Below are 25,621 nucleotides of genomic sequence, written 5' to 3' on the forward strand. Positions count from 1 at the left end.
CCATCAGCCTTCCTGCTCCTATGATGCTGCTTGGCCTGCTGTGTTCATCCAGCTCTACACCTTGTCATCTCAGGAAAACAGATTATACCACATTACTTCTCTCCTGAGACTCCCCTGTCTTATTCCCTCATGTTGCCCTTTACGTTCCGGCAGCAAAAATTACACCAGAATATAGGAATTGCAGACATACAGAACAGGTACACAGAGTGAATATCTGTGCCAGAGGAACCAATAATATTGACTTCATCATTGAGCTACAGAAACTCCAATGAGGGGCAGTATTTATAAAGTTTGACTGCTATAGTACTGGTATTTGAATAGGCAATTTACAGTGTAAATCAAACAGCTATCTCAGGAATGGAAATATGGACTAATGTTAGTATCTGTTGCATTTCAAGATCATACACTAAAAGCTAGCAACAGATGACAACTGAAGAGGAAGGAAAGCTAATAATATTTTCAAAACAGTACATGCTGCTAGCAATGCTCTATAAAGAACAGAGTCATCATGATATGCTACCCAATCACTGATATCATATGAATTAACATTCCAAACGTGGGCCTAACCACAACAAAATTATTTCCACTTGTCATTCCAATATGTAAAGACTAACAAGTAAGTAATGGAGTGGATTTTAAATTTGAAGCTAAAAGAGAATCTAGATGTAACAGATTTATTGTCAGTTACACAATTTGCCTGAGTTTTCTTTGGTCACATTGTGTGAGATTGGTGGCTGATCCATTACTGACAGTTTTCTGCCATATTAAAAAACTGAAAACTCTCCAATGTGATTTTTTTGAGTAAAATGGTGTGCACTGTCAAATAAAAGTCAACTGCAGTGCTGTTCTGGAATTCACATTTGACTTATGATATTTTAAACTGAGTTCAGCTGATATGCTATTGTAATTCCAAGTACTGTTTAAATTATGATGATTATCCATGAATTTTGAAGCAGTCAATAAATTACTTGCCAAAAATAACACAAAATTTACAATTCTTTCAAGTGAGCGGAATTAAATGGCGAAGGACAGTGCAAGAGTTTCTACTGGTATCCAAATAGTTATGGGAATATTTAAAAAGATAAATTGTGTAGGACAACTCAAGTACCAGATTAAACAATCACAAATAAACACCTAAATGCTGAATCATTCATCTGGAATTTCCCAGAAGGGTTTGGAATAATGGCACAAGAGTGGCATTTCCCTGTTTAATTCAGAGGTTAATAACATGCTTAATTAATTTCTACCAGTGAAACATCTCTACATACAAATTTCCTCAAATCATAGTCATAGCTTCAAGATACTGATGTTTAAACTGCTGCTCAACAATGTACCATCCAAATGAACAGTTCACAGGTTTTCCCCAAATTTAAGCAGAAAGTGTGCTGGGGTAGGTTATGCCACAAAATGTATGTTTGTATTCACTTGGCATCAGTGCAGCCGGATTTTCTACAGTTTGAAGTTGATCTTCATGACTTATTTCAAAGTTTTCTTGATGAGATTTGAAAACTTCCCAACCAAAAAGTACCAGAAACCTGAAACTGTTTGGAATCCCTCATTGTGCATTCCCAATTTGTTTCTAACTATTAACAAGCTGGAATTGCCTTCCCTATGGGCACCGGCCTGCTCTGCATAATTAGCAAGAGGAAGTGGAGGAGGATAAGCAAGAAAATTAGGGCTGAATTTCCACCATCGGGATAGAATGCTAGGGTCAGAAAATTTCCCATCCTGGCAGGGCCATTACCATATAATAAGGAACGTTATTTTCACTCTAAATAGGATTGGGGCTAGGCTTGCCAATTCTGGAAGCAGTTTAGGTGCAGTCACAGAGATGCACAAGGATTGAAATGGACTGCTTTCTGAAACTTTGTCCAAGCTATATTGAAGACTGCCTGGCCCTCCAGCCCTGAGCAAACCCAAATGTTCTTTCCATATACCACCTCCTACGTCCTTCCTCCATGTCCACTCACCCAATAAGCACTATTGAGCAAATGAGCAGATGTTCATAATATGCTGTTATTATTTGTGACCTTGGATTTTGAACTGGAGGAAAAAACATGAATTTTAGTTTCCACTTCTGCGAAGATCTACCTTTTTTTCACAAAGTAAAGGTCAGAAAGTCATTTTGAACACCAATTTCAAAACACCACTTACAAGAAATCATGTGATTTCAGCTAAATGACTAATCAACGTGGGGAGATAACTGCTAAGGTGTTTGCTGACTTGAGTTTTATCCATCAAAGACAGGATTGAAAGGGACCAGAAGCAGATTCATGACGGGGAGAAAGAGGCACAAATCAGCATAGCTGCTGTTATTAAGTCTCCAAACTGTCAGGGCTGGGAGCTGACAGCTTGGAGACTTCCAGAAACAGCAACGCTGATGACCTTAGTTGCATGGGAGTCAGTGAGAAAAAGGATACACAAAGCAGAAGATTATAAAAATGTCAGAAACAAAGACATCCAACAAGAGAGTGTTGAAGACATGAGTTTATGGAACCCCTGATGAAAGTAAGAGATGAGCTACATTAGCAGCTTGTTTTAAAGTCTTGAGGCGAGACATTAACTGAAGTGTATAGCATCAAATGAACACATAATACATTGCTGCAAGGAAACGGTTACAGCCATACCACTTGAACTAGAAGCTTTAGTTTGGAGATAGGAGCGACTCTTCGCTGTAGTTTGAGTCTCTGAGATGGTACTGCTCAGGTAAAAGGGATGATTTTTTTTTTTCTGACATTTGTAACCAGAACAAATCCACAAGAAAATCACAGACAGCTGCAAACATCAGAGTATTTACAGTGAGGAACTTTTAATTAACCAAATATAGACTGGGATTGTGGCCATATAAAAAGCAGTGCAATTTATACATGATATAGGTCTTGCAGGACAGGATGCAGTTTCAAAGTCTGTGGATGATACAAAAGTTGGAAGCATTGTAAAATGTGAGGAGAACAGTGTAAAACTATAAAAGGATATTAACAGGTTGATGGCCTAGGCAGATAGATTACAGATGGAGTTCAATGCAGAAAAGTGTGAGATGATATTTTTTGATAGAAAGAACATGAAGATACATTACAAAATAAATGGCACTACACTAAATGGTGTGCACAATAAAGGAGACCTGGGTGCATATATGCATAAGTCACTAAATATGACAGCACAGACAGAGCAAGCAATTAAAATATACAGTACCCTGAGTATTATTAATACAGCACAGAGTATAGAAACATGGAGGTTATGCTAGAATTGTACATGATACTATCAGTTCTCAGCTGGAGTACTCAGTACCATATTTCAGGAAGGAGAGGATGTAGAAGTGGTTTATGAGAATGGTTCTAAGGATGAGAAATCTTTGACTTTAATTTCAAAGGGAATGGGTACAAAAATAGGGAGGTCTTGTTACCAACCATACAAATATTTATCAGACCACACTGGAACACTGAACTGTTTCGGTTCCTATATCTAAGGAAAGATGTACTGGCATTGGAGGCAGTCCAGGAAAAATTCACTAGGCTGATATCAGATATGGAGGGATTTTCCTGTGAGGAGAGGTTCATATTGCAGTTTAAAAGAAAGTGAGGAAACATATTGAAACACATGAGTCTTGGGAGCTTGACAGGGTGAGTGCATACAGATTTTATGCCATTGTAGGACAGTCTAGGGCCAGAGGGCATAATCTCACAGTAAGGGGTTGCCCATTTAAACCAGAGCTAGAGAATTTCTTTTCTCAGAGGGTAGAGAATCTGTGGAATTCTTTACTACAGAAGGCTGTTGAAGCTGGGTAATTAAGCGTATTCAAGGCCGAGATAGACAGATTTTAATTAATTCGGGGTATGGGGCAAAAACAGGAAAGTGGAGTCGAGGATTATCAGAGCAGCCGTGATCTCACTGAATGGCAGAGCAGACATGATGGGCTGAATGCACTCCCTCTGCTCTGACAGCTTAAGTTTTTACAAGGATAGACTGGTTAAGTTGACTGGTTGAGACGCAGACTGAATTGAGGCATTCAAGAGGACATCAGATGATTATTACAATAGAAATAATATTTAGGGATGGAGGTAGGGGGACAGAAGAATGGCACTAAATTATAATGCTCAATCTGTCGCAGGCATGATGGGCTGAATGGGCTTATTGAGCACCACAACAATTTTGAGATACTGGAATTCTGTAACGTGATTGTTCCACAAATTCTTGAGTAATATCGTTCATATTTTTCTTTTATGTGATATACTTTAATATCCTTTTGTTAAAAGTGCATTGGTAGCCTCTGTGAATATGTTCACTGAGTGACTGTCACAACAAAATGAAACAAATTTATGGTCTATCAAACCTGATTCCAATTTGAGATCTGGCATGTCCAGTATCAGTACTCAACAGTTGGGTATCTAATAACCATAAAATAACAATGGCAAGTCCTGAAATGCACTTTAAAAAAAAATTCAAAAATCTCTCTTGAGAAACAAAAACTGTTGCACTTCCTACACACCTCTTCACACCTTTTAATCTTGTCCAGATTATCACGCAGCTATTGACAGAAGTAGTTCAAGAGACTTCAAAAAATAAGTAACACAACCTCAAAGAGATCAATCCGAGTTTCTCCAATGTGAAAAGACTATATGCTAATTCAGCTCACTGTCCCCCCCCCATTCTCCTAAATTGGTGATGTTCGATTTTATCCTTTGAAAGCGTAAATACCTTTTTAAAAATCCCTTAGAAGCAGAAAAATAGACACTTCTGGACAAAAAATCATTACATTGTTGCACTATTCCTAAAATAGTGTTGGCAGGAGAAGGGAATCTTCTACATACATTTAATAAATGTACTACAATATATTGTTGCTGTATTTGGCGAAAGCAATAAGAGGTACTCAAGTTACCTTACCATAATAGTTGAATGGGTGTACATATTGTCCTTTAGGTGGCAGTTCCCATCATTAGGTAGGACAATGCCACCCAATTTGCTGTCAAGCGCCAAGTGAGATAGCTGATCAGTTATCATCAGCAGCAAATGTTTTGCTTCCTTACGCCATCCTATTTGACTCTAAAGCAAAGAAAAGGCCAAATTGAATAAACCAGAAAGTATACAGAAATTATTTGTACTGCTAGACTGTAATGTGGCCTCACTGGGAAACAGCATTACATTGTGCAAATTACTTTTTTTAATCCATCTTTCAATGCCTGGGGATTAACATTTTTGCACTCAACACTCGGATGAAACATTCCTACAGCAGGGACAGCATAGTTTAGATGCAGGGTAAAGCTATCTCAAATCAGCCACAAAAATGAAGGGCATTTTTTGCTATCATTGAATGACAAAAATGGCAACATTGGCCCGGATGATGGAGATAAACTGAAATCTCAGACATTTTCCCTCTCTGTGTTATTTTTGTCTTTTTTTTCCTTTAAAAAAGCTAACACATCACTTATTAAGACTTGTGAGTCTTATAAATGAGCTTGCAAACTATTTCAGATCAGTTTTCCAAAATAGAGCAATTAAAATTTTGCAGGAATTAGCTCACCCACTATGCTGGAGGGTATTCAACAGTAGAACAGTTAAAACTCTGACACAACATCTGTTCAACATGGATTCTAGTACAATTGTTACATTAATTGCTTCAGTGCTTCAGCTCGTGGGGAAGGGCTGCCATGGAATACGTACACAGGCTGAAACTAAACATTTGTCCCACCAATGATTAACACTTTCATCATATGACCAGATGCACGGCTGAGAAACTGAACTGTAGGTTTCATTCTTCCTCATGGGAATCAAACACGTTTTCCACTTATGCAAGTAGGAAGTAGGCTAAAAATCAGCCAAAAACAAAAGCAAAATGTAATTTCCAAGAAAGCAATGCAGCAGCTAATGTAATTCTAAAGTGTGAATTTCACTGTTTCAGATTTCGAATTATAGGAATTTGACTAGACACTTTAGTTTCAATTTTACATGTATAAAATTAACAATAATGTACATTTATACTGTGCCTTAATTCCAATGCACTTTTCAGATGTAGTGTAAAACATGTCACACAAAGAAATATTGGATCAGATGACCAAAATCTTGTTTACAGACATAAATTTTAAGGAGGGGTTCAGAAAGGAAAATGATGTGGAGAAATAAGGATGTTCAATGAGGGAATTCCAGAGCTTAGGGCCTAGGCTGCTCAAAGTATAAATAGTAATGGTGAAGGGATTAAAAATTGGGCATGCTCAAAAAGAAAAAGACATGCATTTATAAAATTCCTTTCACAACCATCAGATTAATTAAGGCATTTTACAACCATTGAAATATTTTTGAACTGCAGTCACTGCTGTAATGTAGGATGCAAGTTTTGCACAGCATGTTCCTACATTGTGATAATGATCTGATAACCTCATTTTGTATGTGATGCTGTTTAAGGTTAAAGGGTTGTCAGGACATCTGGGATACCTGCCTTGTTCTTTTATGAAATACAGCCATAAGATATTTTATGTCTGCCTGAGAGCACTGACAAGCTTAAGTTAAACATTTCATCTGATGTACAGCACAACTGACATTTTAGGATGCCCTCAATATTGCACTGGAAGGTCATTGTTGATTTTTGGGTTTGGATCCCACAGTGGGACTTAAACAAACAACCTGTGACTCTCAGCGTGCCAACTCAGGGACAGCTGGAATTAGACAACTGCAAAAATCTCAAGGGTTGTGGGGCTGGAGGAGATGAGAGCAAGAAAGGACAAGGTCATGTCAAAGAGGGATTTAAAAAGCCTAACTTGAAGTTGGCATAGTTCAGTAAGCACAGCAGTGGGAGGAAAGGGGACAGTGGTAGACGACTCGCTGAACAGAAGTCAGTGTTGAAACATAACCACCAAAGCTTTGGATGATCCCAAGTTCATGCAAAGGAGTATGAGGGAGGCTGGCAAGAAATGCAATGGGGTAAACATGTCAAGAGGTAACAAAAGGCATGGAGGAGGGTTTCAGCAGAGCAGCAGAGCTGTGGCGGGGCAGAGGCAGGCAGATACATTGGTGAAACTGGGTGGCTTTAGTGATGATGCAAATAAGTCATTGAAATCTCATCACAGGGTCAAAAGTGGCATCAAGGTTTCAAACAGTCTGGATCAGCTTCAGATATTTGTCAGAAAGAGAAATGAAGTAGCAAAGGAATGAAATTTTGTAGTGAAGACCACTGCTTTCATCGTCCTGATGTGTAATAGGAGGAAACGTCCGTATATCCAGCATACAATGTTGGATAAGCAGTTTGGCAATTCAGAGACAGCGGAGGGCATAAGGCAGCTAATGATGAGGTGTATATATGGAGACTAATATGTTTTCAGATCTTCTTGACAAAAGGACAGCATTTAGACAACATAAAAGGGGCACAGATTAATTCTCAGGGAAAATCCAGAAATAACTGTCAGAATGGGAGAAGAAGCTACTGATGGTTATTCTCTAGTCCAATTTGATCAATGAGGTGAATACTGTCCTACCCAGCTGAACAATAAATGAAGAAACATTGGAGGAAGAGGTTTGACTTTTATCACAGTTACACACAATGCCGTTTGTGAATTTGATAGGGTCTATTTCCATACTGTGACAAAGGCAGAACACTGATTAGAGAGACTCAAGTATGAAGGCTTTTTTGAAAAAATCTTTCCAAATCCCAAAACCAACAAGTATGCCTTGCAAAATTGAACAGTTTTCTATCTTCCAGACTAGATTTACAGTCTTGGTTATGCTATGGACAGTTCGGCAGTTGATGAACCATTTAAAAAGACATAAATTAAATATTGTTATATATGTTTCTGATTATTCGATTGGAATGGATTAACTGGCATCCAAAGTCGAACAAATAGAAAATTTAAGAAACATTTTAAATTTTTGATATTTAGAAAAGTAAACATTAACATTCCAGTTTTTAGAAGTGGAAAATATTCACAACATATCTCAACCACAAGCCCAAGATAAAGTGTTGTCACACCACACTGGTATTTCTGTGTTTCACAATGGTCATTCTTATGGTCTTTTCGAGAAGACAAATGAATAATTTGAAGAAGGGTCTAGGCCCGAAACGTCAGCCTTCCTGCTCCTCTGATGCTGCTTGGCCTACTGTGTTCATCCAGCTCTACACCTTGTTATCTTGGACAATTTGTACCTTATAATACAAGGTCCATGAAAGACTAATGGGTTTTATCCTTTTGAATGCTGTTAATTTCACTCACAGGAGTGACAGAGTGACAGGCAAAATCTGTTAGCTTGTGACATCATCTGTAAAATATGCCCATAATGCATTGGACACTGCTCCAGTGTTGCAGTGGTGAAAATTATGCTGAAGGCTTTACACAAACCCATTCACATAAACCCGAATGTAAAACCTCCAGCATTATAATTATTTAGGATCAGCACACAGCCAATCAGGCTTTAAGGCGCTTGGTGCAGTTTATAAAGTAAGAGGGAATCACATCTCTTTCAGAAGAAGGCTAGAAATCACAAGCTAAGTAAATCTTTTTATTCAATTTAATATCTTCAATTAACAAATTGATATTTCTACTGCAGGGCAACACTCATTGGTGAATTCATTTGCAAGCTGGCCACAAGCCTGTTATACATCAAATGGAGGACAATTTAAACTAATTGCTGCACTACGAGAAAGAGACCTGGGCTAACAGCTTCAATTGATTGCTGGTCAGTGACTAAATGTTACATTCATGTGGCCACAGGTTTCTGGGTGCACTGTGATGACCATCTGAGAGAGCATAATTTGTGAAAACCTGCCTTTGAGATGTAGGGATTTGGCCAGTTTTGGTTAAAGTGACTACAGCGTGAACAATATCAGATGCTCAAGGAGAGTTATGGGCACACTTCACATGTGCTTAATATGTGTGATCATTAGTCCATTCAGTATCTATCAACATTCAGCATACCCAGCCTTCTACCTTAATTACACAATAGCAGCTTTTCCTTAGTGACATCTACTTGCAAAAAGATTTCTTCGAATAAAATTAGTTACTCATTGCATGTAATGATTCCCTTTTGCTCCCTGAAACTGAAGATGTAAAAGCTGTAGGATTTCCTTCAATTTCTATGAATAGGCCAGGGAGTTGGATTGTTTAAGAGATAGGAAGAGTCAGCTTTTTGAAGTGAAAAACTCTCTTGGACTGTCTAAGCTGTGATGGATTCTTCCTATGAAGAAAAATGCATGACACAATGGCTAGAGAAATGGTGCAGGATGGAAAAAAATCCCATTTCCATGACAATCAGAGCGGTTCCAGAATACAAGCAATGTACACAGAATGCATTAGATTCATCTAAGCATGACTGGGACCAATGTCCTTACTGGAGACACACATTTCTATGTGAAGTAAATACAGTAAATGAAGTGAATGTCAACTAAAAAAGAAATGGCTTGGGCCAATGCAGGATTGAGAGCTAAATGTCCAGGGCTACATTATAAAAGAGGGAGAAAAATTAGGAAAAAGAAGATTGATAGTATGAGAGATTCCTGATGTTGTCATCATTGTCGGTCCCTCAAAACTCAAATCTACCAAACTTCATGGTTTTTGTCCTCAGTTGAAATTGGCAAACCAATTTTGGAGCCACAGGCCTTTGAGCAGAACTGCCCTGAGGAAGGGGGATTCTCAAGCCTGAGTTTTGCTTTCTCTCCTCCCACTTATGCCACTTCTCTGCAGCTTATGCAGTCAGAATTAGACTATGGTGTGACTTCTTGAATGCAGAAATACATTCAAAAGATTGCCACAGAGTTCCATTTGCAACAAGTTGCTCTGACACACAGATATCCGTCCGTCCCCTTTTCAAATAAATTTTCTGAGTGTTATTAAAATATTTTCTCAATCCTCCTCCAGTTTGAGTTCCACGCCCACGTTGTGAAAAGAGGTGCTGCTTCAGAAGTATGACATGTAAACACAGTGCCCAGACCAGTGTAGTGAACAGTGATACTGGAGGACTGGGCTTCTGGAGGATGCTGGAGTTTGTTTTTCTTATTTTCTACTCGACTGTGTTTCTTGTGGAGATTTGGTTGGTGAAAATTATCCAGTGCCTGCACATGCCGTTGGTAGGCTCACTCTCATAGAAAGTAGGCTGCAGCAGCAACAACAACAATAACAACATTGTAGACTAAGGTTTATGTCCTCGAATGGAAATCCCTGTTGGTGAAGGCTAGTTTTGCAATTTTTGGAAGGTTGCATTGTGGCAGCTGATTCTAAACATAGAACTATAGAAAATAGGAGCGGGAGTAGGACATTCAGTCTGTCAAGCCTGCTATCCTCTTTGATGGTGCCCTGTTGAGAAAAGTAATAGCTGTGATACGTGAAGTGTTAAACAGCTTCTACAGTCTTCCTATTAATACAAAAATTAGAGATGTTGGTGCTTTTCCAGGATAAGCTGCTGAAGGATTTTCATCATGCTGATGGTCCAAGTGACAGACTAGCTCTTGTATGTAAAGAGTTGGAGAGGTTGAGAGTTGACTGAATACTACCAGCAGCATGGGCCATGCCTGCATGTCGTGCAAATTGTGGATGAGCTGGATCATTACCCAAGTCTGGGCTCTCATCTTCTTGAAGTTGAAAAACTTTCCATTGAGTCTAAATTGAATGATGGCCCATTGTACAAGTTCATCACAAATGTGCTCCATATCCATGTTTGTTCAAATTTGAGCAAATGAGAAGAATAAGAATATCCTAGTACAACAAAATAACTGGTGGTAAGAGAAGACTAATGAAGTCCAATGCTCTGCAGAGTTGCAGGAGATATACTTCTTTCAGGCCAGCAGGATCATGTATTGATTCATAAAAAAAAAACAGTCTCTGCATTCTCTACCTCTGCCAAGCTGAAGCTCAAAATACCTCAGTTCAAGACTGTTTGAGAACTACTGAAGCCTTCTCAATCAAGAATCAATAATATCTGAAATAACTCCACAGACCTGGTATCCCAACACCAAGTCACCCTTTATTTACACATGGACTGTCCTTGTCATTGATCCAGCTCCCTCAGAGCCAGCTCTCAGAGTGAAAAGGATGCCTGGTACTCATGTTCTTAGCTGTCAGCAGGGCTTCCTGATTAGAACAGATTAACAGCCATAATCAGTGAACTCATATTCTACGAGGTCTTCTTAGTTGACTTTGGTACAAAATCCCAGACAAAGCCAATAAGGCACACGTTCTCACAGTCCAAAGATGTACAGGTTAGGTGGATTGGCCATAGTGTTCAGGGATGTGCAGGTTAGATGGATTAGCCATGGGAAATGCAGGGTTACACGGATAGGGTAGGGGTGGGATGCTCTTCGGAGGGGTTGTGTGGACTCGGTGGGCCAAATGGCCTGCTGCCACATTGTAGGGATTCAAACGATTCTATCCACAGAGGAGGTGATCATAAAATCTCAAACCTTTTTACAAAAGTACAGGACGAACAGGAGGTACTATGTCCCAACTTCAGCAATTCCATCATTGCTTCACTTTTCCATAACATTTCTTCAAATTGAAATAAAAGCAATTTCTGGGAATTTTAGAGACATTTTCACTCTGTCCACGGTGGGGAAGATTCTCCTCAATTGTCTTCCACTAATCAGTCAAGATTTGCTTCCACAGACCCAATCTGGTTTCTAGCCATCCAGAAAAGAACACTGGAATGGTCTCCATCACAAAGCAAATCCAAGAAAAACATCTGGAACAACATGAAGAGCTTTACATTGCCTTAATTTTTCTGTGAAAAGCCTTTGATTCCATCCACTGCAAAGCCTTTTGAACATCTTTGGCTGTCCAAAAAAAATTATTTTCCTATGACTCCTGCATGACCATATGACAGCAAGTGTCCTTTGCACTGAACTGGAATCCAATCCAGATGGACATTGAGTAAATCTGTGTGATTTCATCAATTCTGTTTACAAGAAATAAGAACGATACAGGAGGTAGTGTCAAAGTTGATTTTTTTTTGGCAAATTACAAGTAGCAATAGTAAGGGACATCTATTTGGAGTGCATCAGCAGCTGAACATTGGAAGAGAGATGTAGAATGAAATATGGAGACAAATTAGGAAAAAGAACAGGGTCATACATGGGTGAATCTAATTACCCAAAGACAAACTGGGCAAGAGTAATGGACATGACAAAGAGGAGCTCCTGCATTATGTCCAAGGTACACATTTAGTCAAACAGGCAGTGTTAAATTTAGTTCTAGAAACTAAGTGAAGGGTCGGGGAACATCCAATCTTGTGTATATTTTATAGAACTTCTAATTATTTGCAAACTGTAAGCAATAGGGGAAGGGTACAGACAGATTAGAAGATTAAACTTCATCTGAGTTTTATTTAGTCAGTGTCAAGAATGTGATATCTTTTGAAAGAAGTTCAATTCATACTGAAATTAATAGATGAACAGAAAGACTTTGAGGCTGAAAGAAGATGGCAATGCTCCATACAGAATTTTTAAGTCAGGATGTAGACTGTAAAATAAAAAAAGGTTATTCATGATGAATACAAACCATCAGTTAGGGAATTTCCTTTTTTTGGGAATTATATTTTGAATGAAAAGACAATGGACGAGGCAGAGAAGTGATTACTGCAGGCATGAAACGTTTTATTCACAAAGACCAAAAAAGGTGGATCACTTTTCATAGCAAAAGAAACCGTTCAGATATCTCACTCAAGTGTTCAAAATTCTCAATAGGTAAATAGAGAGAAGTTACTCATATGTTGATGAATCAGCAACAAGAGGGCATAAATCAAACAGTATCACCAAAAGAACAAAGAGCCTTTAGGAGAATTTTCTGTCATGTTAGGGTTTACATTTCTGTAAGCAGACTTCAATTAGCTTTTAAAAGGTGGACAAATATTGGAAACAAGGAAACATTTCAAAGACTGTGTGTAAAAGACAAGCAAAAAAAGTGATTAAGCATTGGTCTTTCTATGAAGAGAGCAAATAAATACTAGGCTGAATGGTCTCTTTCTACGTTATCAGGAAAAATTTTTAAGACCTGCACCCAGGTTCAATGTACTTCTCAACATGACCATTATTTTAAAAATCAGGTGGCTTTGGGTACATGCCTGGAAATGAACTCATGCCATTTTGTTTCTAATCTTCCCTAATGATTCAATGGCAACTTTCCAAAGAGAAAAGGGTAAAATTATAGTTGAAATGTTGTGCTATATCTAAGGTTCAGGGAACTAGAAATTGTTGTTATTTGTGGTATTACCATAAAAACAATTACAGCAGATTTTTTTTTTAAAACTTTAAATAGAGGTTTGAGCCTATTTTTGAGAACCCATTGTTCATACTGCAATACAGCCAAAAAACCATTTAGGCCAAGAAATCGTAAAACATCCACAAGATTTTATTATTTTTGCTATAAGGATAATAATAGATTAGATTTAGACTGAAGTGCATGAAGAATGGAATTGAAAGAATTTTAAAAATGAGATCAAACAAATATAACTGGAAAATAAGCACCATTGTTTTGGTTACTTTAAGTCAATACAGTTATAATGATTCAATTCAAGAAATTCAGCCACAAAGTCTTTTATGCTCCATATCCTTAGAACAATAAATTGTAATCTCGTAAGTGGTTACTGAATGCTTCAAAGAAATTCATATTTAGGTGGTTTCCAATGTGATAACTGGGAGGCCTATTAGGATGAAGGTCAGGATGAAGGCATGAAATTCCATTTAGTACATGTAACAAAATGTAAATAGATTCTTCATATTTAGATAAATCTGAGTTTACTTGGCAAAAAAGAAGCTTTAACATCAGTTGATTGTATCAGAGATAGTAGGAACTGCAGATGCTGGAAAATCTGAGATAACAAGGTGTAGAGCTTGATGAACACAGCAGGCCAAGCAGCATCATAGGAGCAGGAAGGCTGACGTTTCGGGCCTAGACCCTTCATCAGAAAATAAATAAAAATGTTATTAAACACATTAACAGGCAACAGCTATTACCTGATTTCTGATGAAGGGTCTAGGCCCGAAACGTCAGCCTTCCTGCTCCTATGATGCTGCTTGGCCTGCTGTGTTCATCCAGCTCTACACCTTGTTATCTCTTTAACATCAGTTGGTTGGCTCTGTGCAACAAAACACTCACCTCACAAACTGCAACTTGTAGCATTGCATCCAAACCTCCCTCTGGTGTGTCTTCATTTCCAGAGATTCTTTGTCTCTCCACAGCTTTTCTGAATTCAGTTATATTATTAGTCAGAGATAATACATGCTTAAACCCATGTGCTGGCAGACAGGATGTTTCATAAATACTGCATTTAAAAGAAATAAAAACATAAGTAGATATTTTGATAATAAATAAAAATGTTATTAAACACATTAACAGGCAGCACTATTACCTGCAAGGATTAATAAGTTTTTCTGGATGAATGTTAATAAATGGAGACACTGGCTTATCAACAAATGATCCAAATCCAAATTGGAAATCACTGGAATATTTTGCCATTTTTTGTGATAAAAAATGTCCCATTGAGTGTAATCTTTCCAGATTAGCCACCATTGACGCTGATGTGTCAACCAAATAGTACAGGTCCACTGGATATTTGTTTAGTTGCTGAACTTTCACTGTAAAACTTGTCTCACTGCCTGTTAAAAAAAAAATAAAATGTTATCGACAAGCAGAGGACATTTGTGACAGAAAATGGAGAAAGTTGCAAATGTTAGGAATCTGAAAGCAATTTTAGTTTCTGAGAAATAAAGTAAAGGACTTTAAATCTATTTTTTCTGTTCAGGGGAAACTTATTGATATAAAAATTGTGGTACAGAGATAAACCATAGGAGTGTACAGTCGTATTTTGACAGTTTTTACACTGATACTTCAATTCTATGCACATTCCCATAGGAGTTATCTTTAGCATTGATAAAGCTTTAGCTCTACTAGTGAATAGTGCATGATGTTCCTCAGAGGCAGCCCGAGGTCTGGAGTTGAGTTGTAGCGTTTAGTAGTTGACCTAACCCATCCATAAAGGTCACTTGTTCAAATAATTTGAATGGGGAAGTGATCCAAACAGTAATTGTAGCTTCTTATAAACTTCTAAGATCAACTGAAATACAAGCGTTACTTTCCTTCACAAAAAAAGTGGCTGAATATATACCCTAGTGAACAACCTTGTACAACGATTATATCTTTCACCTCTATTTTCTAATAGCCCTCCCAGATTGATGCAATAAACCATAAACTTGATCATGATTTCCTGATAGAAGCTCAAGGAAGACCTTTGTAAAAACGTCCTTATAACATTTACAGATACGGAAGCAACAGTGTGTACGTGTTACCCATGTGTTTATTCTGTAACTGTTAAACAAAGGCTCCTGAGCAGTCTCTTGTCCTGCTTTGGCTCTATTATAAGATGGTTTGAAATGATTGTTACCCGCTCTTTTGAGTTCTCTAGTGCTGCTGAAGAGGCCCTTATATGGCTCCAAAATTTACTGAAACAGTAAGCACTTGGCTTATTAATATCAGAAAGTGTCCCATAACAAATGCTGTACCATAGTTTGAACATTTTAGTTGTTATTTTGAACAGGACTAACATAGGCCCTGCACACCAATGGGGAGGGGGGGTGGGTACAGTCTATTAGGATGCATTTCAGGCTCACAATGAATCCTGCCTACCATACTGGATACTTATGTGCCTGTTTGGTTTCTGAATAAAACAGCTGTATCACCAGTGAAATTTCCCAAACTGTCTTCCTATGTGCATTTCAATTAGCACAGAAAATGCTGATGAAGCATTTCATACAGCACAGAAACTTCAACGAAGTAATAGCACATTTCAGTGCTCAGAATTCCTGAGAAAACTATCAGCAAAATGTTGCATTGCGTAGCACTGCAGAAAATGATGTTAAAGAGGCCTGCACCACTTTGTCGTGTGGCCTGTGCTACCGGCCACTTCCTACGAAATACGTGTGGTGTTGCAAGGGCACATGCAGAAGTGTCTACTGCATCTGTAAAACTTGCTGTTTTATTGCCAGGACTCCCAAGTTGAAGCAACGCTAATTCCAGCAATAAAATCACGCATCCCTCTAGAAAACACAAGCACAGATAGGCAAGGTAAACTCTGTATTAAGATGGTTTAAAAGATAACATGTTACAGGCAAAGTGCTTTTGACTTATTTCTGCTCAGCCAGAGTTTGTAAAAGCACAGGGGTCAGCTCCTGGAAACAATCACTGAGAGGAGTACTGGAGCCAGGCAATATGTAGCAGTTATTGAAGTGCCACTTGACGTGAAACATTACCAGGAGATGGAAAGGAACAGATAAGGAATGGAAGATCTACGAGAAGAGAGGAGAAGCAAAGCTCTCAATTGAAGGCCTCCCCAGCATGAGCATCCTGGGATGAACACTTCTAAACTTGAATAGGAATAAGGCTTCTCAGCAATGCCAAGGAGATAGTCATGGATTTGTGCCATTGACCACAAAGATCACCGCTGCCCTCAGTACTTTTTTCCACAGTTTGACCCTTCCAGGCAGCAGCAGGAACACTACAAATATGCATCAAAGTTCATAGTACATTGGTGTTCATCAAGGCATCTAGGAGACAACAGAAGTAGCATGTGCCAAATGAAGATGCTGCACCTTCTCCACTCTGAGGAGACACAATCAGGATGGAAAGGCTTATGATTCTGCAGGGCGTGCCAGATACAGTCTCCAAGTTTGTGCAGATGTGCTGGGTCCTCCAGAACCTCGCCAATGTTAGCGTGTGACCACTGACACCTACAACACAGATGTCACCTCAGGAGGAGGAAGAACAGGAGATAAGGAAGAGACAATAGGGCCCCATTCAGCTGTCTGCACAAAACACACAGCATAACAGATTCACTTGAAACAAATTCCCAATGCCAATATGGACCCATCAGTTCACACTGTGATTCCATTTCAGACTCCCTGGCGCAAAGTCTGCTTGGCAGACATTCAACAACAGAAGCCAAAAACAGAAATCTTCACAAAACAGCATTATCCAACATATGTATTAGCACAAATAATAAGTGAACAAAAACTCAAGAATTGCACACAAATTCTCTTTTTTCAATGCTACTTATTTCTATTTATGCATAGTACCAACGCACACATGATCGATTTTGTCATGTGTCACGCGTACATTTTGCTGGCCAAAAGTCTGTATTTATACAACAAAAAAAACCCACAACTGAACTATCATTAACATACAGAAAGTGAATCAATCATTTCCTGATGGTTTCCTACAACTTTGAGAAGAGTAACAAATGTTGTCATCAAAAGAACCTCTCTCCAGAACAGAAGTTAGCTTCTAATGGGTTTTAAGTACGCCGATTCTGACTATTCCTGGAAGACAGTAGCTCATCAAAGATCTTACACAGGCAGGCTGTCCAAGTAGCTATATATTACAATAATGCAAAAGATTTCAGGTTACCAACAGAATAAAAACTGAAAAAAACTGCGGATGCTGTAAATCAGGAACAAAAACAAAGTTGCTGGAAAAGCTCAGCAGGTCTGGCAGCATCTGTGAAGACAAGATTAACTCTGATTTTTTTCTTCACAGATGCTGCCAGACCTGCTGAGCTTTATCAGCAACTTTGTTTTTGTTACCAATAGAATAACTTTAACAAAAGCACAAAATAATGGAGCCATCATATCTACAGTCTCTTAAATGAGACCCATATGAACCCATGCTGATTTAATTTACATTAATAAAGAAATCGAGATAGAACTCGACACTTCAGCAGCTAAATAATTTCCATAATTCCATTAGATTTTCTGATCTCCCTTCCAAATTGAAGGTCTGAATTGGATGCAAGGAGTCAGGGAATTTTCCAGTTCAGAAAGATAGTGCCCAAGTTGCAGGATCTTTGTTCCTAGGGCAGAGGACAGGTGTGTACTGGAGTTGGACTATAGCCCCTGAAAACATTTCAGAAATAACCAGGGGGTCTGCTCATCTGGGCCTTTTAGTCGGCCTGCCTCTATCCATCTTCCTCAGGAAGGGTCACCGGACCCGAAACGTTAACTCTGTTTCTTCCTTCACAGATGCTGTCAGACCCGCTGAGCTTTTCCAGCAACTTCGTTTTTGTTCCTGATTTACAGCATCTTTCAGTTCTCATTCCTGGCACATCTGGATAAGAAGGATACCTACATCAGGCTGTACTTATTGACTACAGTTCCACCTTCAACACCATAATTCCAAGCAAATACATCTCTAAACTCCGAGACCTAGATCTCGGCTTTCCCCCTCTGTAACTGGATCCTCAACTTCCTGACCCATCGATTGCAAATCAGTGAGAATAGGTGATAACACCTCCTCGAATATAATCCTCAAAACTGACGGCCCACAAGACTGTACATTGAGCCCCTTACTATACTCCGTGTACACTCACAATCGAGTGGCCAGAATCCACCCCAACTCCATTGAGTTAACTGACCACACCACCATTGTAGGTCAGATCTCAAAAAACGATGAGACAAAATACAGGAAAGAGATTGAGTGCTTAGCAGCCTGGTGTAAAGACAACAATATTTCTATGAACATTAGCAAACAAAGGAGCTAGTTATTGACTGCGGGAAGCAGAATGGAGGGCATATTTTTGTCTGTAATAATGGTGCTGAGGGGGAAGATGATCAAGAGCTACAAATTCCTGGGAGTGATGATCACCAACAATCTGTCCCGTTCCACCCACGTTGACGCAATGGTCAAGGAAGCACAACCATGTCTCTGCATCCTCACAAGGCTAAGCAATTCAGCATGTCCACAAGTACTCTCACCAATTTTTATAGATGTACCATAGAAAGCGTGGAATCCAGATGCATCACAGCATGGTATGGCAACTGTTCTTCCCAAGACGCAAGAAATTACAGAGTCGTGAACACTCGCCCAGCCCATCACGCAAACCAGCCTTCCATCCATTGATCCATCTATGCTTCCCGCTGCCTCAGGAAGGCAACCAACATAATCAAAGACCTCTCCCATCCCGGTTATATTCTCTTCCACCCTCTTCAATCAGGCAGAAGATATAAAAGTTTGAGTACACAAATGAATAAATTCAAGAATAGCTTCTTCCCTGCTGTTATCAGACTTTTGAACGGATTTCTCAAATGTTAACTCTGATCTCTCTCTCTGCACCTTCTCTGCAGTGTAATCTACGCTGATGCACTTTTGCATGGTATGATCTGCCTGTATAGCACACAAAACAATACTTTTCACTGTGTTTTGGTACATGTGACAATAGCGAATCAATCTCCTGTGCTTAATTTCATAAAAAGAAACATTTGCATTTATAACCCTACAAAAAATCTGATCTCTCATTAAGCTCCTGGAATTTTTTTTTAAATTCATTTATTCACAGGATGACGGAACCACATGCCAGACCAGCATTTATTGTCCATCCCAGAGAGCTGTTAAGAGTCAACCACATTGCTGTGGGTCTGAAGTCACATGTAGTCCCAGTAAGGATGGCAGTTTCCTTCCTTAAAGGACATTAAATGAGATTTAACAAGGTGTAGAGCTGGATGAACACAGCAGGCCAAGCAGCATCAGAGGAGCAGGAAAGCTGACGTTTTGGGTCTGGACCCTTCTTCAGAAATGGAGCTTTCCTGCTCTTCTGATGCTGCATGGCCTGCTGTGTTCATCAAGCTCTATGCCTTGTTATCTCAGATTCCCCAGCATCGACAGTTCCTACTATCTCTCTCATTAATGAGAGAGTTCTTTTTTCCCATCAATCAGTAATGGCTTCATGGTCATCAATACACTCTTAATGATTTGAATTCAAATTCTGCCAGCTTTTGTGGTGGGATTTCAACCTGGGTCCCCACAACATTGCCTTGGTCTCTGGATTAACAGTCCAATAATAATACCCCAAAGCTGTCATTTGTCACTCTGTTGAATTAAACCTATAGTGTTGGCATATTGCAGAAGCATTTTAATTATAATAATGCCTTTAAGTCGATGTCAAGAAACAGATATTAACACTGAGGATTTTTCCAGAAGTTAAAAGGCAGGGGATTTAAATAACTTCAAAGGTAAAAGATTGTCGCAGACATTATACACGTTTTATGAACATATGTCTATTCCAAAGAACTTGAACTTAAAAATTGTGAAATAAGGCACTCGCTCAAGTGCAAAGGGGGTCTATTTGAACTTAGCATTGAGCTCAAACAGTCCTGCTGGGTTTAGATTTCTACTCTCTTCATATCCCACTCCCTTTCTCCTAAAGGCAAAAACAGCCTATCTCCAAAAAGAGATGAGGACAACTAAATTCTTCAAAACTCTAGACCACAATTAGAGATTGGCAGAATACCCATGAATATCCTAGTGGTTTTTAAAACATAATTTGGCATTTCTATCAATATAACATATTCTCTGATGCACTATTTTCTTTTTCATTTATTTAGCCTATGAAGTTGAATAAACTGTACTTTTTATGGTATTGCAGACCCAGTTTGATAAAAGTAATGTGGTGACCGAAAGGTATCAATTTTCACGACTTTCATTTGGGGGAAACAGAATGGCTGTGGATGAAAAATCACAGCATTGCATTTACTGGTTCATTTTCCAACCCTGGAAGGCCTTCAGCAGGATGGCCCAGCCAACTGTCTGTTTCAGGGAGGACCTTATTTGTAACATGCCAATAAGGGCACTACTATGGTTATGTAAGCTGACACAATTGTAATGTTCCAATATTTTGAGTATGCACCCCCTACTTACTCTTATCAACAGATTTAACAAAGCAGACCACTGGGGGCTGTTTACAAAAAATGATATGCTAATTTTAAACAAAACATGAACCTTAGAAAACAAAGAACTGCAGATGCTGGAGATAGTAAAACCAAAACAGAAACTGCTGAAGAAAGTCAGCAGGTTTGGCAGCATCTGTGGAGAGAAAGCAGAGTTAACATATTAAGTCCAGAGACTCTTCTTCAGAACTGACAGTAGCTCAGAAAAGTTCATTTATGTTGATGACAGGGAGTGGTGGTGGAGCAGATAAATGGAGAACAAGCCCTGACACAGAGAGAGAGACACACAGAGAGAGAGAGAGAGAGAGAGAGGTAAAAGTTAGACAAAGGGAAGGTTGACAGCAAGCCAGGAAAGAAGAAAAAGCTGATAATGGGGCAATCAGTAGGTGAAAAATGGGTTGGTTGTGCTGAAAGCACCATATCATCACAGGGCCTCGAGTGTGGAGGTGGGTAAAGGACATAGAAGGAGGTGCTCAGGCTCTAAAACTATTGAACTGGATTATTGAGTCCTGAAGGCTGCAGGTTCCCCAAGTGAAAGATGAGATGCTGTTCTTTCTGCTTACGCTGAGAGACAGAAATGTTGGCCAAGGACACACAGCGGTGTGTTGAAGTGGCAGGCAACTGAAATCTCAGGGTCATTTGTACTGACAAAACATCAGTGTTCTGCAAAGCATCTATGTTTCATCTCTCCAGTGTACAGGAGACCACACTGTGAGCAGCAAATGCGGTGGACTAGATGGAGTGAGGACCAGGTAAATCACTGCTTCACCTGGAACGTGTGTCTGTAACCTTGCACAGTGAGGAGACAGGATGTGAACAGGCAAGTCTTGTACATTCTGCAAATGCATGGGAAGCTGCCACAGGGGTATGTGGAGGTATTGGGAGTGGAGGAGGAGTGGACCAATGTGTCCCAGAGGGACCATTCCCTGCGAAATGCTGACAAGGGAGGTGAGGGGAATAGGTGTCTAGTGGTGACATCCTGTTGGAGGTGGCGGAAATGGTGGCTTAGGATATTTTTCTTGTGGATGCTTCAAAGAAAAAAAGCACTTTTTTTGTTGTTGAGACAGATCTTCCATTTCTCCTGATCCCCAAAATCTTCTGTCTCACTGTCAGCCCTCCACCTCAATCCAGGAGAAAATTTCTGATTTGGCTTTTCAATGATGCTGCTTAACAAATATAGCAAGTTGAATACATAAAAATATCTTTAAGATAGCAAAGTGTCCCAGAAATATGACACATGTCCAAGCTGCATTCACAGCTTGTTGGGAGTGTGCAAATGAAAACTGGATATTAAAAATGACTGATGGGAATCCAGAGGCAGACTGAGCAGGCACTGTAATCATCCACTATACACTCAAGTACAAGATTGTATTTATGCAATTTTTCTGTGGATAAAACAAGAGACTAGGGTTTTTTCTCTCTCACTCTTGCTGTGAAAATTATCCTTTTAAATTCAAAATGATGCAAATCATAATATTGGTTTTCTTTTTTAACTGAAAATGCAACTTTTTTTTTCTTTTTACAGTCATCGGTGTAGTTGCATCAATTACAATTAATGAATATTAGTAACAAGACAAAGCATGATTGCTTCAGTAAATACAAGTGAATACAAAATAACAAACATTGTGTAAAGGCAAAAAAAAACTTAGTAATCCATTCCAGCATTCATAAAACTTGCTATAACATGCACAGTACTATTTTGCAACATTATGGAATACTCTTCACGTTCTTTAGAATTACTCCTAGACATTAAAACCTTTCAATAAGAAAAGTGAAGCTAAAAAATAAGACATGTGCAAACTATAGCAACATTAGCCACAGTGTAAAAAAAATGTGCTCGGTCATTTTATAAATGCTGTCCACATTATGAGACAAAATACTTAAGATTCAAACCTGGTCGCAGCTGTAAAGAGACTTTTCCAGGAGTCAGCTGGGAATTTTGTGATTCTTCTTCTATTATTTTTTTGACTTCAATAAATTCAATGAAATCTGATTTGCAGCCTTTTTCAATTAGATTGGTAACCAAGTCACATCTATGCAGTGATTTATCAGAAAAATCCTGAAGTGCAAAATATTTAGATATTATAATGCAATACGACTGAAAATCTAAGATTAATGATAATTTATTGTGATATGTACATAAAATGCCTCCCTACTATTTTTTTTGTTTATTCACTAATCACTCTTCATTAACTTTAATGATTACCATCTCAAAGTGAAGCCAACAATATTTATACAGCACATTTAACACAGAGTTGTAAAGTTCTTATAATACAAAAGGCCCTTTGGCTGATTATACCTCCACTGGTCATCAAACATTAATCTATTCTACTCCAAATTCCCAGCATTTGGTCTGTGGCTTTGCATTTTCCAACTAACCTGTTCAGTGATTTTATGACACATCTCTGGAGTAGTTGGGACTTGAACTCAGGCCTCCTGGCTCAGAGATAGGGACACAATGCTACTGTGTTTCAAGTGCTCATCTAAATTGTCCCTAAACGTCTTCAGGGTTTATACAAGTGTTAAATATTAATACATCCCAAGACATTTCACAAGAGTAATTATAAAACAAAATTTGACAACCAGCCATACAAGGAAATGTTGGGACATTGAACCCAAAGCATGATCAAAGAGGTAATGAGGATCTTTAAAGAGATGAAAAGGTTTGGCAGCGTAATTCCACAGTTTAACAATTAGGGAACTGAGGTTACAGCTGTCAATCATGAAGCAAAGGAAATTGAGGAAAGGCAGGAAGCCAAGAAGAGTGCAGAAGTCTCACAGAGTTATATTGCTGAAGGAAGTTAAAAAAATAGGGAGCAGTATGGCCATGAAGGATTTGATGACAAGGACAACAAGGTGTAGCTGGGCTGACAGCCAGTGTTTACAGTAAATATTGGGTGACTGGTGAACATGACTTAGTGTATGTTAGGGCCAAACAGCAGTGTAGTATATGAGGTCAGGTTTTCAAAGGCTGTAAGATGGGGCCAAGGCAGGAATGTATCAAAATAGTTAAGTCTTAGAGATAACAAAGGTATAGCTGAAAGTGTCAGCAACACATGAGGTGAGGAGAAAGCACAGATGAACAAAGTGACAAATTTGAAAGTTAGCAATCTTGAGGATGGAGAGGATGGAGGGAGAAAAATGTTTAGCTCAGAACCACATATCACTAAGGCTGTGACCTGTCTTGTTCTGCCTGGGATGGTGGCCTAGTAAGTGTTCAGCAGATTGGGTTTGTGGAAGTGACCAAAGATGATGCTTTACTCTTCTCGATATCCAAATGGAAGAACTGTAACGTCTGAACACTGGAATCAGACAAGTTGTATTACAAAGCAAAGTAAATGCTGAGACCAACAGGTCTAATAGTGAGGTGAACTGTGTGTCATCAGTATAGACAGGGTAAAGCTAATGAAGTCGCTAAGAAGTAATACAGAATAACCATTTAATATTGGCCCTCAATGTAGCAGATGTGTTGTACTGTACAAAAATATTTCCATTTAAAGCACACACCTTATTTATTCATGAATTAATTACATCACAGTGATAAACCCTTTGGTTTTGAATCTGATTATTTCTATTATTTGGGTCATTATTTGTATACCCTTAAGCTGGAATGATTTCCCATCAGGACTATAACATGCATTGTACAAATCATGCATCAGGAACAAGACATCAACAATCAAATCACCTTTTGAAAACACCATCCACATTCAGGACCCAGGAGGAGGCATTCGCTGCAACGGTTCGTTTTTTCAGCAGTGCATTTGTTCCTGACTGGAATGTTAGAAAATATAAGCAATTAAAACGTTGGGATTAGATTCCTCTTTGGGCGCCAACAATCAATCACAACTTTACGTGTTTTGATAGCTGCACGACTGAATAGAGTGTGCATTCATTCAATCTGGACGAGTAGCAGCCCTTCTAACCATGAATCCTTTTGTTTTTGAAAAAAAAGTGTAAAACTGCAAGAAATTACAAACGCCACGTCAGGCAACTCACCACCTGTCTTGCTGGCTGCAACTGCGATGGTCAAAATGTGAACGACGCTTAAGAATACCTTGGCCGGGAAGTGCCTGGGTTTTAGGAGCGAGCCGATTGCGAGAATGAAGACGCGCTGCTTCATGGCGTGAGGAAGCGCCCGGGCGAAGCGGCTGAGAGGGGCTTCGGGCTGCGGAGAGTCGCGCACTGACCGCAGGATGAAGCATCCCAGAGCACCAGGGGCTCCCAGCACAAGCTGCCCAGGGACGGAGCTCTCCTTCTCCTTATTCTTCTTCTTCTTCTCCTTCTTCTTCTTCTTCTTCTCCCTCCCTCCCTCTCTCTCTCTTTGTCTGTCTATTGTGCACCGAGCTTTGGAAATCCCTTTATTCACCCACTCATTCACCCAGAAGCCTATCGTAAGTCGAGGGACGAAAGAAACTACTCCCCCAGCAGTTTAAACAACTCTCTTTAGTCCCTCCTAGGAGTTTCTCTGTCGGAGAACACGGAGAGAGAAAAACATTTTTTTTTTCAATAGACAGATAAGTGAATTGGGGGGAAAACAAACTGTAAAGTTTTAACAGCAGATTAAGACACCGACCCTGGCTATGTCTGAAGCCGTAGCTTCTGCAAACATGTTCACTCGGCTTTTCAGATTGTCTGAACCTCAATTCACTGTTGCTACAGAAACGCGGAGCAGAGACTGTGCTCGAAAAGGCAGTTTCCTTAAAGGTGCAAAACCCTCTCCCCACTCCTCAGTCAATAACATCAAATACCATGACGGTCTGTTCCATTTTAGCCGCCAATGTAGCTTGTTTAAAACAACAACTCGAATAAATGCTCCTTAAAATTGTTGAGAAAAAAAATAATAATTTACCTTTAAGCACAACCGTTTCTTCCAGTGTGGAATGACGAAAGCCAAATGTTTTATCAGCAGACTAAGGTTTTGACTTTTCTTAAAAAAAAAATCAA

General features: G+C 39.2%; 1 protein-coding gene across 1 annotated transcript in view; it reads right to left on the reverse strand.

Moving 5' to 3' along the window:
- The window catches only part of LOC109915227 (integrin beta-8-like), a 100,228-nt gene extending 74,903 nt beyond the window's left edge, over positions 1-25,325 (reverse strand). Inside the window, exons 1-6 of the mRNA XM_048608453.1 lie at positions 24,674-25,325; positions 24,363-24,448; positions 22,571-22,736; positions 14,317-14,563; positions 14,064-14,229; positions 4,882-5,040 (exon numbers count right to left, since the gene is read on the reverse strand). Coding sequence (XP_048464410.1) covers positions 4,882-5,040; positions 14,064-14,229; positions 14,317-14,563; positions 22,571-22,736; positions 24,363-24,448; positions 24,674-24,797 — 948 coding nt within the window. The 5' untranslated portion in view covers positions 24,798-25,325. The remainder of the gene's footprint in view (positions 1-4,881; positions 5,041-14,063; positions 14,230-14,316; positions 14,564-22,570; positions 22,737-24,362; positions 24,449-24,673) is intronic.
- Positions 25,326-25,621: the final 296 nt, after the last annotated feature.

The sequence above is a fragment of the Rhincodon typus genome, chromosome 2 (assembly GCF_021869965.1).
Source record: "Rhincodon typus isolate 14 chromosome 2, sRhiTyp1.1, whole genome shotgun sequence".
Classification (NCBI taxonomy): Eukaryota; Metazoa; Chordata; class Chondrichthyes; order Orectolobiformes; family Rhincodontidae; genus Rhincodon; species Rhincodon typus.